Source organism: Nymphalis io, chromosome 8 (assembly GCF_905147045.1).
Source record: "Nymphalis io chromosome 8, ilAglIoxx1.1, whole genome shotgun sequence".
In the NCBI taxonomy this organism is placed as follows: Eukaryota; Metazoa; Arthropoda; class Insecta; order Lepidoptera; family Nymphalidae; genus Nymphalis; species Nymphalis io.
The window spans coordinates 1,587,768-1,607,898 of NC_065895.1; the positions used below are offsets into that span (position 1 = coordinate 1,587,768).

The following is a 20,131-nucleotide window of genomic DNA, read 5'->3' on the forward strand; positions in this document are numbered from 1 at the left end:
CCGTACCCTAATTTCTGTTTTAATTTCATAAAGTTGCATCAAGTTACTTAAGTTCACTTTAGATCCGGTCATGGTGGAAATTTCCCAGGAAACTCCCTGCCTTTCAACGGCTTCAACCGGGCGTTATCGCCCGGGTCGGTGAGTCCGTCAGACGACGTCGTTCGCCTCGCATTTTAAATTCAAATAACCGCAAATTTTCTGACGAAGTTTCGTTTTACGAGCTGAGAGCTTTGTCGACGAATAATTTTGCTTAATATCGGCCATGCCGCTACGTTCGCTTTGATGTAGCCTTTGAATTACCATTGTAATCTATTGACCCCTTTGTACAAGTATCGGAAAGACATTAGCGCCGAGTGAAGACGTTTGTTGAAGATTTTGCGCTTTTACCAATTAGCATTCGTGTTCTGGATTATACCTTTTAAAAATATTAACATATTTTAGTTAAAAAAATCATAAATCGATTATTAAACATCCCATGGCGTTGTTAATACTGATGCGTGGTCACGTCATACGATAGAAAGTGAGTTGGTCCCGCGCGAGCGCATCGGGCGTTAGAAAGCGGCCGGTCTCAGACGTCCACCGAAACGGCGATCGGCATGCGTCTGCGCATTCTTTCACATAACCGCCCGACATGATTATGTGGAACGGAGGCAACATCAAGATGAACTAATAAGTAATCAATATAATTATTGATATAAACGAATTAATTACGGATTCGTTTAAAACTAAATGTCCAAGCCAATAGAAACCCAGTCCCTTTTATCGAAGTCGTACGATGCGACCCCACGCGCGTCTGCCAGGTGCGTGGACCCCTTCCGCTGCAGATGGCTACGTCGGGAAGAAGTCCGTTGACCCTCTTAGCTGCGGCTATTAATATTTAACACCTTCAGTATAGTTTTATTCGCCTTTTGACCTTCGTATTTTTTTTTTTATTACCTTTTAATGCACAGAACCCTAATGTCATAAATATTAAAATATCATTTAAAAATGATATAAGTATTATTTTTAAATTAATTATTTATTTTTCTTTGGTTTTTAAGCATTACTTTTGCATCATGATTACGAATCTAGAAGAAATAAAAGTATTTCTTGATTCAGATTCCTGACTTCGGACGTGAGGTATTGACCTGTTACTAACATTAACGCGCATGCGCATGCGCAAGGTCATATCAACATGACTATGTTGGTGATCACAAATCAACAAGACAATCTAAAATCTAAAAAAATTTATTAATATGCTTAAATACTTAACATTTTTATAAGCGTCTTTTAAACCTACAGCTTCGATTTAAGAAAAAAGAAAATAGGTTTAACAAACGCGAGAATGGACGAGGTGTTATTTAATTTAAATATATTACTTATGTATATATAATTGTTTTACGTAAGTCGCAAGGTAATCAACACTAGTAGATAATGATATTAATGAGGAAGCAAACATTTTACACCTTATAAATAATTTGGTATTATTAACTTACGTACTTAGCTATAAATATTTCGTACAAATTTAAGTAATTTTAATTAAATTTAATTCATACGAGTCCCGTCAGTTATAGATTAGATTTTTTATTATTGTTTATTTTTTGAAATTGAATTTTGTATTGTACGCTGCTTTTTTTTTTTTTTATAGAATAGGAAGGCGGACGAGCATATGGGCCACCTGATGGTAAGTGGTCACCAAACGCCCTTAGACATTAGCATTGTAAGAAATGTTAACCATTGCTTACATCACCAATGCGCCACCAACCTTGGGAACTAAGATTTTATGTCCCTTGTGCCTGTAATGACACTGGCTCACTCACCCTTCAAACCGGAACACAACAATATTAAGTATTGCTGTTTTGCGGTAGAATATCTGATGAGTGGGTGGTACCTACCCAGACGAGCTTGCACAAAGCCCTACCACCTGCTTTGTTATCAATAGTTAATAATACATTATATAATGTTTTAATGATTAGTAGAATATCGCTGTTATAAATATTACGATCGACAATTGCATTAAATTTAAAAGTACTCTAATATGAATTATTTTCAGCATAAATTATAATGATTGTATTAAATGTTGTGATCATTTTGCTAATCGGGATCAATTTGTTCCAGACGGAGCTGTATGGCATAAAATGGCGTAAACTAGTGTGGGGGGAGTCGAGCGGCGGCGCCGAGGGCGAGGAGGGCGCCGCGCCGCTCGCCGACCCTGTCATCAGCAGCTACGCGCGCTGCCTCGCCGGCGACATCCTGTGCGTGTGGCGGCGCGTGCCGGCCCCGCAGCCTCTCGACATCGACATTGGCATGGCCGCGCCGCCACCGCTCTCCCTACGAGCTTCGAAGGAGCTATGGATCTTCTGGTACGGCGAGGAGCCGGACCTCAACGGACTTGTCGCACCCGAACTTATCGCCAGCCGTGAGTATTTTACATGAGATTTTACTAATTTTAAAACATTAATATTGGTACATTATTTTCTGCCAATCGTGACTTTCATTATAATGTAACTGTTACAAGCCTGTTTCGATCTTAATTAAATTTCAGTAATTATTTGTAACAAAGCAATAAATAATTTACTTTATACTACGTAATCGACATCTAAATCAAATTTATCAGAATTTGTACAATCAAGCGTTTTTATATAAAAAATATGCATAAATAACCTCTCGCGTGTAAAATTTTATAAAAATGAAATATATTTAGTGCTAAAACGGTAGTACTTACAGCAAGTAATCGTGTTTTGGCGCGCTAGCAGTTTAATGTCTGAACTTAACAGCTCGTTTAACAAGCCTTCGGGAGATGTTGTATCATCGGTAACAATTACGCGAAAGATTAAGATCGTGCGACGTCATTCCTTCTCGAGTCTCGAGTAACGGGGACCGGGAAAACTTGAGCGACTAATTAATATAATAAATTGTATATACCGTGCGCTTTTGAGTTAACTTGTAGACGTGATCGCTTATAAACGACGAGTACTGCGAAATGTTAACATTATTTTTACTACATACACGTATAATGTCGACAACAGCAATTTAGATGCACTTATAAGAGTTAGAAGGAATTATTGCTGAAGATGGTGGTAGGGCTTTGTGCAAGCTCGTCGTTAACTTTTCTTACAATGACAATGTCTATAGGCGTTGGTGACCACTTACCATCAGGTGACTCATATGCTCGTCCGCCTTCCTATTCTATTAAAAAAAAAAGATGAATTCTTGAGTAATATAAATGCATATTATTAGTCGCTAGTGTCGATTGAATGTCGACGGCCTCATTGCACTATATATCTTAAATCATCCTAAGGCAAAGTTGCTTAACAACATAAACCCCATAAAGCTGTAGCCATTGAAACAAGTGTACAAGTAAAAGTGTTGGCTGGGTGTCAAGAAAAGTTTGAGGCGGTGCCTGTCGAAGGCTAGTCGTGAACGACTTCGCTTCAAGTTCAACAGGTGGTCTTGATGTAGTTAGCGGGGAGATACTTTGTGATATGTTTCGAAAGTGAACGACACACGACGCACTTTGATACATACATGAAACAAATCGATATGATACAATTTGATAGCTTGTTGATGTTTCTGTTTAGGTATGTAATTACATACAAAAGGGACATAGCGACTATGTTTTCATGAACGGTGGTTGTGTTTTACGGTTTAAGGAATAGTTAATATATTTAGACTCTGGAGCAAATGGGTTAACTGTTGGCAACTCGTCTACAAGACAACAGCACAGCATATTATATTTTAAAAAAAACATACTTAATATAAATATTATGATAAATTGATTAATTTTCACCCAAATCGTTTTACTATCATAAAATCGCAGATCAGCCAATAAAAATGCTATGCGATTGATATTCCGCAAAACGTTCAAACAGTTCGCCAGATCTTATAAAAGTCAGTAGTTAAGAATTATACAGTTACCGTAATGACTAGAAACTTCAAATCGACAATGTGTTGAGCAATACTAAAGATTGTTAATTGCCCGAAGACACGATATGTCCACGGATGTACGGTCGTGCTCGTATATCCGTTGAACGTTCGGACTCCGAAGATGTATGTAATCGGACGGACAATTAAAGCGTTTAATATATTTGCTAGTAACGATTAATGTATGTGAATTACTATGCAGCGACTCGGGTTAGTTTTCGTTAATGTTTTTAATCGTCTTCTGATTCGACAGAATCAGATGTAAAGTACCTATTGATATACCTTCTGTTGTTCCTTTAAAAAAAAAAACTTTCCGAATTGGATGTGAAAATGCCTTATTTAACTAATTATAATATTCAAATAATGAATTCGAAGTTGTGTAAAATTAAAATTGTTTTTAAGAGTTAAAAGAAAAACGTTTAAAAAATTCATGCTTCTACATTTTACCCCGTTCTTTATTACATTCTATACATTTTTTTCGTTGACAATTTTGCGGCGACAAATGATAAGTCATTGTTATCGTACGAAATTCTACACAGCACAGTTTCCTCGTCGTTTATTTATTTAAACGGTGCTGTCCATACCGGCGCGGGCGCAGCACCGGCGAGCAAGTTCAAGCGACCGATTCTTAAAATAGAACGTGACATAAATCTACATAAACGGTCCTTATTTTGGTCGTTGCCCATTGTGACGGTGACGCCTCGCGAGCTTTTCTCTGAAATTCACAAGGATTTTCTTTGTTATTTATATTTGATAACGAACGTATTGTGTGCTGTAAATGAACTGAGGGTACTGGGATTGTTTTATAATCGACCTTCAAAAGTTGGGTTTTGTTTAAAGTAACAGTCTGTAAATGTTACAAATGTTCCCTCTTTTCATAAAGTTTTGGAGTTCATTCCAAACTTCGCTCGGATTATCCTTAAAGCCTAATTTGTCCACCCCGAATAACTAAGCCGACGGGTGATTTTCTAAACAATTATCATAATTGTTTATATAATACAGCAATAAAACTTTCAAGCGCATATTCAATTAATTTTTTTTTTTACATTTATATAATGTGGAATATCTCTCAAATATGTAAATATAAATACGATCGCTAATGTTTCTTAAAAACAGTATAATGTGTAATTAATATTCAGTGTATTAATTACACATTAACTTTTATTAATTGTATGTACTCAATTAAAGTTCCTTGTGCAGAATTTACAATATCGGGCGTTAGTGACCGTGATAGTCAATTATTTTAACCTTGCGTTCTTATTTAGCTCAGGAGCAGCATTCGGAAGCTGACCACCGTTTGATACATCTGAGATTAGAATACTAGAACGTTATTTATGGTTTTGTACTGTGTTCATGATAATTTTATCATTTAAATGCAATGAAAACAAATATAAACAATCTAACCCGCAAGATACTACATAATATGATTTAATATATGGTAAATATATGTTGCCTATGTATTTCGTTTTGCCGGTTCTCCTCAGTTAAATCTAATTTCTGAATCTGTGGTAGCTTTGTATTAACGACGTTAAATATATATTTCAAAAATGTCCGCAACGAAAGTATATTTTCATGCAATATAATTATAGATTTATTGTATATTCCTTCCTGTATTCTTTCGAAATAATTTTATTTAATTAATATAAAAGGTTTCACTCAAGGTAACTTTTAGGTTAAAAAAAGATACAATTTGTTTACAAATGTGTTTTTAGATGTAATACGATCACTACAAATTAGTCATTGGGATATAAACCTCACATTATAATAAGTAATAACGTAATAAAATATGCAAAAGGATGTTTGCCTTTTATACATGTAGTATGTATTTTATATAATGGAAACCATTTTTATTGGTAGATTGTTTATTTTAATAAAATCCTATGTAATATTATTAATGCGAAAGTGAATTAGTTTGTTCGTCATGCTTTCACGTTTTAACTACATCGATTATCATAATTTCTAAATAAACATCAGGGCTACAGAAAATAAGGTACCTAACATTTGACGCCCCTCTCCTCGCAGATTAAGTCGCGGGCGGAAACTAGTATATTATCTTTGTACTAATCTATTTTTAAACTCAACGAAAGTACTATTTCCATAATTAACTCATTGTAACGGTTTTAATCAATTTAATTAAGCATGATAAAATTAATTTGTTTGCGCTGTTATTATCATATAATAAGTTTATTGTACGTAAGCATGTAAACCAGGAAGGCGTTATTCGAGCGGGTGGTTGCGTAATGTCACACCTAGGTGCCAACGAGGCTTAACAATGTTACGTGAACAGAAGCGCCACGCGGCTATATAGGAGGCCGAAACGTTAATCGGAAGTAGTGTTTGTCATACTCGTATCTGTGTAATGTGTATTAAATCTTTGTATAGAATAATTATAATCTGACTTATAAACATATGGTATAGTAAGGGGTGAACCTCTAATTAACGATAATGTCCCAATACTTCACCAAAGGAAGTTCTTACAGATATGATTTTGAGGTTATGTTTTCATCGCACTGCGGGATGGTGGATATATTAGATGCCATGTTTCCTCACGATATTCTCCTTTATTAATTACCAATCACGAAATGATTGTAACATGCGCATTTGATACAAATTTTTACCTTCTTGGATTCATACCCGATCTTATAGAATATTGTTTTACACAATGCTCAGCGTTTTTATTTTTTTATAATATGGGTAACATGGGGGTGAACCATGGGTGATGGGAATAGCATGATCTTATGTAACTTATAACCTTATATTGTATAGATACTTACAAAGCACGTCGCCACATTTAAAATATAGCTACAATATACATATACACATATATAGAATATCTTATTTATCCTATGAAATAAGTAATAGAAGATTAGATCCAGGTGCATGTATATACGCCCGATTTGATGCAAACCATTTGTTAATTAAGATAATGACAATTGTTGGTAGCGTAAATGGAAGAAAGGATACGACTAGCCGACTACCGTCTTGAACCAAGACTTGTAGTTGAGACGCCTTCTTTTATATGTAAATTGGGTAGTCAATATGAATAAAAATAATTTCATTTGATATTAAAAAAAAATTAAGAACTTATTAACGATATATTAAAAGTATATTTAAATATAAAATATTCTAAACAAATAACATATATTGTATATATAATTGTTATTATTTTTAAGGATAAAAATAAATATTTTCGAATAAAATCAAACAAAGTAAAGTAGGTATTCGTTAACGATAAATATCTCGCTTCTCCGTTAACCCACTTCTCCGTATAAGGGGATGGATACAAGGGTGGGCAAGGACGCAGTATCGACTCGCGATGTTCTGTGACATTTTTACCCTCCCCGCCCTAACATTCTGTTTTTTATTTAATAATACTAAGCTTTTAAGTCTTAATACTTCTTGTATAAATAAAAATAAGTAAATATCATCATATTACGGTAATAATAGTGTTGCATTTTGATAGGACTGCAGAATTAATTAAAGAGATATGAATTCATTCGTATAAACTAGTTTAAGTCCGCAACTTTGCATGCCTCTTGGGAGGAAGGTCGTGTAGGTTTTCGGTGGGTATGTCTTTCTGTACCCCCTGACAACGTGTAATCTAAATTTCTTGATGATCAGTTGACAAGTTAAGACGTAAAAGTGTAACACAAATAAACAAACACACATTTATAATGTTAATTATTAATCTATAAAAAACTTTTGTACGATGATATGGACGTTACGATTTTTGGATGACGTTGGTTGGTCTATTGATGGCGAAATCGCTCGTCAAGCATCTATAATGACTAAGAATAGTTTCGTCAATCGTTACAATTATCAGTTTTTTAAGGAGACATTGAGTGTGTTGTATGCAGAAGATCATAAATGTATAAAATAGTAAGTGCAAGTATATAAGAGCGGGTAAAATTTAATCTGATAATCTATTTACAATCGTCAGTTGTTTCTCTTATTAACTCTATCGATATTCAATGTACGTATCATTAATTAATTACCGTATATATTGCAATTAAATTAATTCTTAATGTTGTGTTAATAACACCTGTTTGCCTTATATTCAAACTGGTGTCCAAATCCTTGGATTGTTTACTTGATCTGTGCTAAACCCGTGTAATAGAAACGAATAATGACATAAAAAATTTAATATGTACACCATTAGAATCGTTATTATCTCTACGTAAGGACGAAAGTTGTACGCGCGAAATATGGCAAGATGAGAAGGTGGATGCTGCATTCGATCGAAGGTCGCCGCCGAGCGGAGACGGACGGAAATAACTGGACGTATGGCAATTTCCCGTTCGATCAAACCAATCGCCACCATATTTATATATAAAAAATACATATGAGTAATAAATTCAATAACAATAGACATATAAATAAAAATTACCAAAATAAATTAATTTAAATTGAATCAGGCAGAGCTACGTTGTCCGTACATAACATTGCTACTAAAATAGTTTTTAAAGTTATTAAACTCATTATTTTTATATTAAAATAATTAAATCATTACAACAGATATTCGCAATTTAGGAGTTTATTTAAAAAAAAAGTATTCAATCGCGGACGTATTGTTAATATTGCAAAGAAAGCTTCTCAAAATTTAGAAATCGTTTTACGAAATATTTAGATCTATTACTAAAATTATCTCGTATTCCATTTTAGTATGCTCCTGTATTGAATATTGCGATCCGTTTCGGTGTTATTTTTATAAAGTACATATAAAATGACCGAGACATATACAAAAACGATTTTATGGCACTTAAACTTCCAATGTAACGAGGCTAATCGACTCGCCTCCTGCGAAGACAGTTGTCGACTCAAATGTTTTTATACAGATTAGTTAATGATAACCGCGACTGTCCATTTATGCAAAAAGAAGTACATCTAAATCATTCCAGGACTGTGCATGGAGCATCGAAGTTGATTTCTTTTTCAATAAGTAAATTAACGTTCTAAAGATTACAGAAATCAAACTCACACGTGAAAACACATACACTTGATATATATGTATATAAAATTTCAATCTTCTAGAATAGACTGAACATTATGTGGTACTTGAATCGAAATATGACTTCAATCCTTTTACGCGGTTAAGTCCTTAATAGTACTTCGTTTATTTTGTTATTATTCATGTATTGAATATATTAATGGCCAATAAGCCACTGTTATGTTAAATATTTTGTTGGATCTTCTCCATAATAAATATCCACTAATCGCTTTAAAAACGTCGCAGTTACCAGAATTGCGGGTAAAAATGATATTATAATCCCCCGTCAAACGTTTAACTCTGTGTACGCGTGTATTACGTCCCCTAATGCCGCCGCTGGCAACAATTTGCGAGGAATCCTTCCCAGTCTAACTGCGTACGTGAGCCTATTTGCGACGAGATTAACGGTTGACCCGGGCGGCAGGCGACAACGGATAATCTGTATAGCTTTCGCGGATGCGGCGAGGTATGGAGGAATGTAGCGCTAGAGATGAAACGATTTTTTACCAGAATATATCACAGCTATGAATGGTAATGCTGTTAATACACGTAAAACGACATTCAGGCGTAATTGTGTGCTTAGATTGATATTTTTATTCGTCGATTGTCTCACTCGTACATTTTTACCTAGCGATTTCGATTTGTTCTATTAAATATTTTTGGTGTGTGAATATAAACATATAAAGTTTAACCATTACCCATATTTGCTATTATTGTGTAATTTAGGTAATATAATGGAATGTCCTCTACAAATTGCCGTATTCGGACGATTAATGCAAATTCGTCAACTTACAACGCAAAATGAAGTGCCGTCACAATATGCATTTATAATCTACTTCTTTTTTTGTTTTTACTGTATTATCTTCGTATAAATGATAGTCGATTGTTTGAAATAGTAAACAGTCTAGTTTTGGGATAACATTTATACATTAATGAAAAAACGCGATACATATATTTGTTATATATATAAGCATCTATTGCTGTGAAATAGCATTTTTAATTATTATTTTAACATTTTAAGAAATTTTATGAATTTAATAATCGTGAAGATAAAACAATTACACATTCATAAAAAAAAACGTAAATTAAAATATTCTTGTCACAGTATTAAATTAAATATAAAGCTACAACCGCAATACTACTTGATGAAATATGAATATACATAAAATGAATACAAAATCATTTCCTCTTAAATGAAAATATAGTAAGTGACCCATTTGAAGTTAGGTTCGATTGCAAATATGTTTCATATGATTTGAAAATTATCACATCCTGTCCATTAAATTTTTAATGTCCGCCTCGGTAGGCCTTTTTGTAGGCCAGTCTGGGTAGATACCGCTACCCTAAAAAAAAGTAATACTTCATATTGCCATGTTCCAGTTAGAATGGCGAATGAGGCAGTCTATACATTTGGTGATATAACATATTTTACCCAACATCTTTATCCAGTAGTTGGCAGAGCAATGACGGTGTAAGACTTGATTTATATTTTATACCGTTCGTCTGTCTTTAGTGACTAATTTTCTGTTCGTTTTTTTTTAATATAAAATTATTTCTTTATATTATATCCGATTAGAACCACCGTATATCGATCATCGGTGGGTAGCGTTATTTTAAATAACATTTATTACTAAAAACCATCGTGTATTCAAAGTAATTGCATGGACAACGCGCTGAGAGATCACACATCTCATTCATGAATATTTAATCCCGATCACGTGACTCATTTGTATAATTGACGTGAATTTTCCTCGGTTAGTGTGTCATTAACTAGCTTTTCGATTCAGCGTTAGTTCGTCGGTATCACCGCAATGACAATAATTACAAATGATTATATGAGACGAGACACGTACTTCTGTTCTGTACGTAAATGTGGACAGAAACCCATACGTAATATATAAAGCGGTATATAAACCGTTTTTGTGTAGGTAGGAGGGAGATGACAGTAGAATATGGCGATATTATTGATCTGTAGATGTACGGGTGCATAAAATTGCTTATAACAAAAAATAAATAAGAGTTTTGTCCCTTGTGGCTGAAATAAGTTTGGAACAATTTATACAATATGAAAGATCATTTTCAAATTTATTTTAAAACAGCAGACACATTAAAAACTTCTTACATTGTCACTGCTCCGCTAACCATATGATAAAATATTATGTCTAAATAATACACTGATGACCTTTCAAATCGAATCACCGTAAACAATATATTATGGTTACTCATTTATATTTGGTGGTAGAATAAATAGAACGCGATTGGTGCTAGACGGGCTCCAAAATATTCATTTTTATGTAGCAATCACTCATTAGCTGACACTAACATTTAACTAAAATCCAGAATAAGTTATATTACGAATCATCATCAGAACTGTATTAAGTATAAGTTATTCTAAACTAACGCGTTAGTTAAAAATAACTTTGAACAACATTAAAGTGCAATGCATAATATTATACAAGTCAATAAAACAGTTATTTAATTACGTGTGTTACGGTTTAATCTCCGGACGATAACCACTGAACACATACGCCGCCGGTAATAAATTAAATCCAATTTTCTGCGTGATGGATTAAATCGAGTGCGATCATATTTTAAGGGAGCTAGCCATTTCGTTTGCTCTGTGTTAAGAGAATAATGAAGCTAACGATTTTAATATATAATAGTTTTTTGCGCCATAAATCAGAATATGATCTTGTTTTACGTGTGTTATTTTATATTATAATGTAAACGCTTAATTAGGGTATTTAATTCGCTATCTCTCTGTTACAAATTCTCGAGTTATGAAATATAATTTTCTAATTATATAACTAAAATGATCGAATTAAGAATGTTTCATTATCTATTCTTAAACAAACCAACCGACCGTATTCATGATAATATCATATTCAATGCAACTGTTTTATTGCTTTTTTTTTTGTGAAGTCGTTTTTACCATGATGCAAAATTAAGGCTATTCTCGTAGTAACGCGACGGCTGATCGAACTCGTCTGTGCGGTGGTGCGGTGAAGCGGTGGTACGTGGGCGGCCGGCAGCGCAAATGTCAGGACCACCCCGCGCCCACTCCGGCCCTCTGGAATAGCTAACGAAATTGATAAAGGTCGACTTCTAGGCGAGAAGTCTCTTGACAAGTATGCAATGTTATACTGAGACAATTACTTCTGTTGCATCAATTATAATAAATAACAATTTATTTATCTATACAATTTTAAAAGAGCTTCTAGTAAAAATTGCTTTTGCCTTATCGATGAAATATCAGGTTGCGCAGTACGACAATTGGTGTTGGGAAGTCTCCTCAAATGGCCAAGGTCTTAAATATCAGTATTTATTTAAATATAACTCTTATAATAAAGCCCTCGTGTTTCTTAAGTATGTGTTTAAATAATTCATTACTATTATATATACATACTATTATATTATCACTACACCTTTTTTCACCCTCTGCAACTGTCTGACTGCACCCTTATGTAATAAGATCAATAACTATCACCATTAATCTCTATGAAACTTAATTGAAATTATTAATTTTCATTTGCATTCGATGAAAAGTTCGATATAAAATTGAACGCTGAAAAGCATTCCTGAAACAGCGTGGGCTGTAACGTAGAATACAAGTGCAGCTTCACGCCCACTGCGCCATGTAGAGCTACGCGCATATTATCGATGTAAACACAAGCGCTACAGAGCAGCGTATGGGGGTTATAGAAGTGCGATACGCTAGTCGACGGGATATATTGATCGCAAGACTTTAATGCGAAGGATTCGTAAAAAAGACCTTATATTATTTGGTTGCAATGATTATAAATTCTAATTTTGCATTATCTTATTAATGTAATTTATTGGAATGTTTTGTTTTTTTTTTTTTCTAAAGTCAAACGAAAATAACATATCTATTTGTCATGAAACATTTACACAATGATGAAATTTAAACAAGGTTTTTTTTCGTAATAAGAGTAGCTTCATTATAAATATCATTATAACAGAAATATTATAAATAGAAAATTAGCAAAATTGTCCAACTTTGTTGTTTTGTCAGCCGAGATGGCCCTGTGGTAAGAACGCGTGAATCTTAAGCGATGATCGTGGGTTCAAACCCGGGCAAGCACCACTGAATTTTTATGTGCTTAATTTGTGATTATAATTCATCTCGTGCTCGTGGTGAAGGAAAACATCGTGAGGAAACCTGCATGTGTCTAATTTCACTGAAGTTCTGCCACATGTGAATTCTACCAACCCGCATTGGAGCAGCGTGGTGGAATAAGCTCCAAACCTTCTCCTCAAAAAAAGGAGAGGAGGCCTTTAGCCCAGCAGTGGGACATTCACAGGTTGTTACGGTTGTTGTTTTGATTAATAGTTTTAAATATATTGAAATATGTTAGGAATCATTGGTTATAAGTTCTGATTGCTGATGTCCGGCTAGGTAGATACGGAGATTGGTAATTATAATATTATATGTATATTTGTTAATAGCAAAACAAATAATCTTAAACGTGCGAAGTTGGTACAAATAGATTCTCATATTCTCAGGTATATAACGCTATTAACGCATAATTATTACGTTTGTAGTTTATTATAATATACAATGCGTTCACTATATACTTGGTCTTAGAGCACCCTTGCCCGCGGCCAGGCTCGATCCGCTTATGTTACGGTCTGGTGAGTGCTGTCATTAATCATTCACTTTCGTGTCCTGGAGCCGTGCTTGTGTGTCGTGTGTACTCACTGAAAACTTTATCGACTCGACCGGCTATTGTTGAACATATTATGGTCCTAAGCATTGCACGCTCGCGATGCGCCAGATTTTCTACCGCATAGCAACGATATTTCGTTTCGATTTTTGTACGTGTAGAACTATTGTACGAATTTGGTTATTAGTGCGATGACGTGCGACTTTTCTTTATAAGTTTTCCTTTGTAATTTATAGTACATTACTAGTTATTTCATCGTATTTTTTTTAAAATTACGATCAGGTATTATAACAGTAGGCAGCAATATTTTAAAATACAGCAATGTACAATTACACTAAAGGCAGAACGGTATCGCTTGATATAAGCAATAAAACAGGCGTGCTTGGGCGGGGGCTAGGGCGGTGACTGAGAGGCGCGGACGCGGGCGCGAGTGTGTATGGTGTATCGATCCATATGCCCTTACCTATGAGCCGTTTCCCGCGGTGACCATGTGCCCCGTGACCTTCACGCCAATAAGATATTAAGAGAAGACATCTTAAAAACTAGTAGTAGTAATTTATTAATGAACATTTCAAGTTACTTTTGAACGAAACAAATAAAAACATAATTTATTATTGAATTTTAAGTAGCTTATCACAAAAATGTAAACGATCGTGAGAGTAAAAGTCGAAATGATAATGGCACTCTATCGATAAACGTCGCCGCTTCACCACGATTTCCCGTAGATAAAAATCGTTGATGCGCCCGTACTAAATTTAGCGTCGTCATAAATGTATTGATGCGCGCCGCGGCATCATAACCGCGACGTACAAACGATGGTGGCGCGCGATAAATTAGGTGCGAAGTGGCGCGAAGACGGCGATAAGTGGCACCTACCGGCGCGTCCCGCTCAACTCTCGCCGCCACCGCCGCACGCCGCACCATGATCGATACTCCCCGCCGGCCGTCACCGTCCGCATTCGTAAACTACCTACTGCATCCACCCTGTAAAAAACTTGGCATGTATGATAGTAACTTTACAGCAGTAAGATGATGATTTTCGACTTATATATATTTAATTGTCAACTATATTCAGAAATTATGATCAAACAATAAGTAAGCGTTTGTATACTTTCGATCAATCACGTCTGCAATGGTTGGTTCCGCGTAAAACAAATTAATTTAAAAAGATAACCTAACCACTTCGATTCACACGTACTGGATTAAAAAAATCTACTCTATAAAACTTTCCACTTACAGACTCTTCTTATCTTGATTACTAAAAAAGATATAAATCATCAGTTTCAATTTCAACACTTTTCTCGTATTTTAAATATAAAAATATTGTATATATAATATAAATTTTAAATTTTAACCTTAAATATTATATATAATATAATATTTTCACGTCTTATCTAAAACGATCATCATGAAATTTTATATCAACGTGGTCAGGGAGGGGTAAACAGAGAACACAGAATACACATACTAACATAACACTAAAAACTATTTAATATAATTACAAACAAAACAATTAGCTATACCTTAATGAGTGTACGATCTCACTAATCCATGGTAATACCGGAATATGTCTAGACGGTGTAACTTTGCCACTTATTAGACGATTAATCTAGATCCAGCGTCGTATTGTATATCATGTACTTCGTCGATACAACAAGACATAGCCAGGCGAAGGCATTCTATCCTTTTAAGGAGGATTGGAATTTGTTTCTATACGATGTTCTAATGCGGATTGGTAAATAACCGCCGATCGCGAGTAGAACTGAACATAAATTAATTGCATAAAAATAGCTTTTTTCGATTTGTATTAGCGATCTTTAGTTAAAATCCTTGTGTTCTAACCACTAGGTCATCTCCACTCTAACAGTAACAATGGGATAAATATACAAAAAAAATTTAGTTCATAATTATCATTCCCATAAAAAACGACCTTATATAAACGAGTTATTGCCGTTATGATTAACTTCCGGATTATATAAATCCTATATACTAGTTATCCGCGGACTGGTGTTTCATGTCACGGTCAATATTGATACATGTTTTGGGATGTTATAAAAACTATATATATATATATATATATATATATATATATATATATATATATATATATATATATATTAGTGATATAAGATATTGCTTGTGTTATAATTATTAAATAATAATAAATGTTTTAGTTTTATCATAATTAATCAATTTTGTAGACTAATTGTGTACGCAGTTAAATGTTTGCATTCGACTTAAAGAGCTCTTACTTTTTGGTCGTGTAACATTTCACGCTCACTTTAATCCTGAATAGTCTTGTAGACGTTATCTTATTTCAATCCTCGCTGTAGTTATGCAAACTTATTTATAGTAATTAAGATCGGCTCACATCTATCGCAGCGTACCGAAATATTAGGTTTTACTTTCTTGAGTCGACGGCCTGGACCGACTGGTTTCATAACTTGTTCCACCGGGCTTGCCCGCGGTCAGTACGACACCTGATCCTCGCTGCACATGTCCCCATACTTGTAAACGTATTATGTAGACAGATGTTCGAGGACCGCTTAGGGTGCGAGCCGGGGAAGCCGATTTTCCGACGAACAAATGCAGATGTAATACAACGAAATTCTGTCATAATAAAATAAAATATTTATTTTGCGCGATTTTAAATCAACTCAGCAAATCAACCGTTTCGATTTCTTGTTCTCGAATTCCAAGACCAATTAAATGGCCGACGATAAAACGAATAGCGTGCGCGTGTTTCGACCGATCGTTCGGGATGCCTTTCTAAGGGCTCCTTAATCGTATGTTACATATCATGAAATGTAACTTACAGGATCCGTTAAATATTGTTAATCGTCATTAAACTTTACGTCAATTCAACAAAACACGACATAAATGTCATTTTACGCGTTAACGGCTGAAAAGGTAAATACAATTAAAGGGTTAAATCAACTATTATTCCCGTAAGACAACATTTTCCATTTTATGCTATTCATGTATGCTATGGTAGTTGAAATATTTGAGGCGGTCGCAGGCGGTCGGGGCGCAGTCGTTGACCCACGGCGTGCCCACTCCGCGTCTATGCACGCTACGCCCTCAGACACGCATCCGAACCAAACCAAGATACGTGCACTAATCTCTATATATCCTTTTCAATTTTATCTCAGAATTATGACAGTGGGCAATCTTTTATTCTGGGCATCGAGAAGATATTTATCAATACTTCAATAATCTTCCGCGTGTGTCGGCGTTTCACTCGTTATCTATCCAATGTTTCGTCCGAGTGAGGTAATGTTAGTGTTTTGAGTGCGTTATCTAATTCAAATATTATCTCATGCGATATATATTGTATAGATAACGCAGCATCCGCTAAGCGCTTCTCTCGCACACCATAAATTCTTTACAAATTGTATGCGAGATGTAAAGTATTGGTAATAAAATAAACGTCTACGTTAAGCGACTACCAACAAACGATTAAATTTTATTATTAGCTCTTAACCAAACAATCTCGGTCGTACGCTTCTTGTTCAACTATTTATTTTAAGAAAATGAACTTGTATAGGTACATGAGGTCGTATAAACTGACGTCTTTAAGTTCGAATATTTGAAGTCAATTAATTATACTTTACCATATATTGATACTCTTCGTTTCTATTATAACTTGCTTATATGACTGCAGATCCCGAAGTTCTGGGTTCAAACCTTGGGTCGAGCTGCTAAAAAGTTATTTATTTTGGAAACACGCGGTATTATTACAGTTAATAAAATAAGAAACAGTAATGAAACAACTAATACTAGTTTCCAATTTTATATGATTAGTTATAAAGAAATTCTTAGTAACGGCCTGAAGTTTGGAAATGTTTACACTCTCGTGCCTCGGTAGTCACGCGTGCACGGACCTACGCCAGAACTCATGCTGGTGTCTTGTCGTATTTGCGTAGAGTTCGTGTGTTTTTGCATGAGAGGTATGTATCTAGTCCAAAATCGGCCAGGAGGGCATCATACTCATCTTCAATCGTGCAAACAGTTACTCCTATTAAATCATTTAGTATGTACAATTATTAATCACTTACGATGCCGACTATCAATTTAACATTATTCCGCTTGGCCAAACAAATCAAAAAGTATGGAAACGGTCCGTTAGCTTATTAATTAGCTGGGAGGGCCGCAGACAGCGTGGGCTGAATGCGCAAGCGCAGTATAAACTATAATTGGGAGTATCAACTCTTTTTGTTCTACATTTGAATCTAGAAAGTATCTCAACGTAATGAATGACTAAGTTATTGTATCACATCTCAAATGAAAAGATAATTAAATATGAGTAATCACATACAACGTCAATGACTTGCAATGCAATAGTCCGATGCGCCCACGGTATCTTGCAGATATATGTATTTATAGCTTAGCGCATTTCATTGTAGAAATACTCACAATCATATCATACCAAGTCTTAAGTCGTCACCGGCGTTTGTAACTCTGAGAAATTAGGCGGAACGTTAGCGGGGCCGTGGGAAAGGCCCCTACGCAAACGTCTCTATATATAACGGTGCTACTGTTACTTTGAACATTACATTTTTGTTCACTTACTTTCCGACGCGAATTTACTACGAAAACAATTTAAAAGATCCAACGGCGCATGTGCATCGCGCTTACACATCAGGTAATAACGTGAATGCAAAATAAATTCGTGTTAGCTTTGTTCTAAGATTTTCCGCAAGGTTGATGAACGCCGCCCGCGTTTGAAATTTTATTATTAAACCACCGCAGTGACGCGTATTGACGGCCACGCTCCCGATCGAGCTATTTATTGATGCGCGCGCGCAACGCCCCGCGGCTATCGATCGGTTTCCGATTTTGTTATTCGTTTTAAGATTCGGTATCTTAATCTAATAATGCACTTATTGGAACGTACAGTACTATTTTATTCCATTACAAATCTTATTAAAAATATGCTTGAGACATTTTTTTGCTGGTCAACTCTGGTGATCGAAGTCGATCGAGTCGAAGTAATTTGTATTCTGTTTTCTATATGACATTTTAGACAGGTTTATCTATATCTATATATTTAGCAAAAAAATTTACAATAACATAAAATAAAGCAAAAAACCCTATATTACGATATTTGAAACAAATATTCAAATTTGCACGTTGTTCGCGATGTCTCGTTCTGTTCTGGTACACATGTTTTGTTCATAATGATTAGACGCGTCGAGTGCGGGTTGCGCTACCCTTAACCATAAGAGCCGTGAGCTGAGACAAAGTGAGAGAGGGTGGGTCGTGCCGCAGCAGCTGCGTGACTCGCGCAGATGGCGAGTACCGCCGCCCCGCCGATACTATCACCGCACTCGATCTATAGCCTTACATAGCGAGACGTCTTGTGACGCGATTTGCGAAGTATAAGACTGTAAAAAATAATAAACTATAGTTCTTGTCGAAATTATAATTTCTAATTATATTTTATATATATGTATTTATTATTTATAATAATTTCTATTTATTTGTGTCATTGATGCCACAAATAATAAAACCTAACTATAATAAAACCTAAATAAATAACTAATTAGGTTTTTAGTTAGCTTGATATAGATTATATAAAAATCGAAATATTCATAAAAAACAATCACGCAATTTTTTAAAGCGGTTATTGAATGGAATAATGTATGCTACAATATAATTACAGAATTCTGCAACCTAACAACCAATTAACAAAAAAAGTTAGTATGAAACAGTCGCAACGGGGTAGGCTCGATGCGCCCGCATCTTGCGGGCGGTCCGTGACGTCGGCGGGGCGACGCGCGTGTGACGTCACGCGCACGTGGGCGTGTGCGAGTGAGAGCTCGACTGGCGACGGGAGGGACGAACCGGCTCGGCCTGCGGCAGAGGGCGCGCGCGAATTGACAGATTTCCACGCGCTCGATACAATCTTGAATCGCATTATCGGTGCCGATAGAATCAACCTACATTCTTGCAATCTGCGATGTAAAAATATTATAGAAAATACCGTTTATTAATGCTTTATTTAACGATTTGATGATAGTTTTATATTTACTACATCTTATAAAAAATAAAATAATGACATTTTACTTTTCAAATGTTAAATTAAGCGAATAAAATGTTAACTGCACTCTATCTATGATTATGATAAACAATATAAAATAACAATAACTAAAGGAAATGCTTAGCTTAACGCTACCGCTAGCGGTAGCGGTAACAATCGGGTGTAAACAAAGCGCGCGCATATCGCCACACCGACGCGGACGCCCGCCGCTCCTCGCCACCCCCCGAGCTGTCACTCGATGTTTACTACCTCTATCTTCCACCTTACCAAAATCTATCCTAATATCAGAAGATTCACTAAATCCAACGTTCTCCGTTTCCGTGGAAATAGCTGGTGTTTGCAAAATAAAATATAAAAACCACGTTATCATTTTTCATGTACTTAATTTGTGTTTATAATTCATCTCGTGCTTGACGGTGAAGAAAAACATTGTGAGGAACCCTGCATGTAATCTAATTTCACTGAAATTCTGCCACATGTTTATTCCACCAACCAGCATTAGAGCAGCGTAGT

The 20,131-nt window shown here is 35.3% G+C and overlaps 1 protein-coding gene across 2 annotated transcripts in view; it reads left to right on the plus strand.

The window, feature by feature from the left end:
• LOC126770160 (mediator of RNA polymerase II transcription subunit 13) overlaps positions 1–20,131 on the plus strand; it is a 65,853-nt gene that overhangs the window by 18,415 nt on the left and 27,307 nt on the right. For both annotated transcript variants that reach the window (XM_050489361.1, XM_050489362.1), the window contains exon 2: positions 2,098–2,398. In XM_050489361.1, coding sequence (XP_050345318.1) covers positions 2,098–2,398 — 301 coding nt within the window. The remainder of the gene's footprint in view (positions 1–2,097; positions 2,399–20,131) is intronic.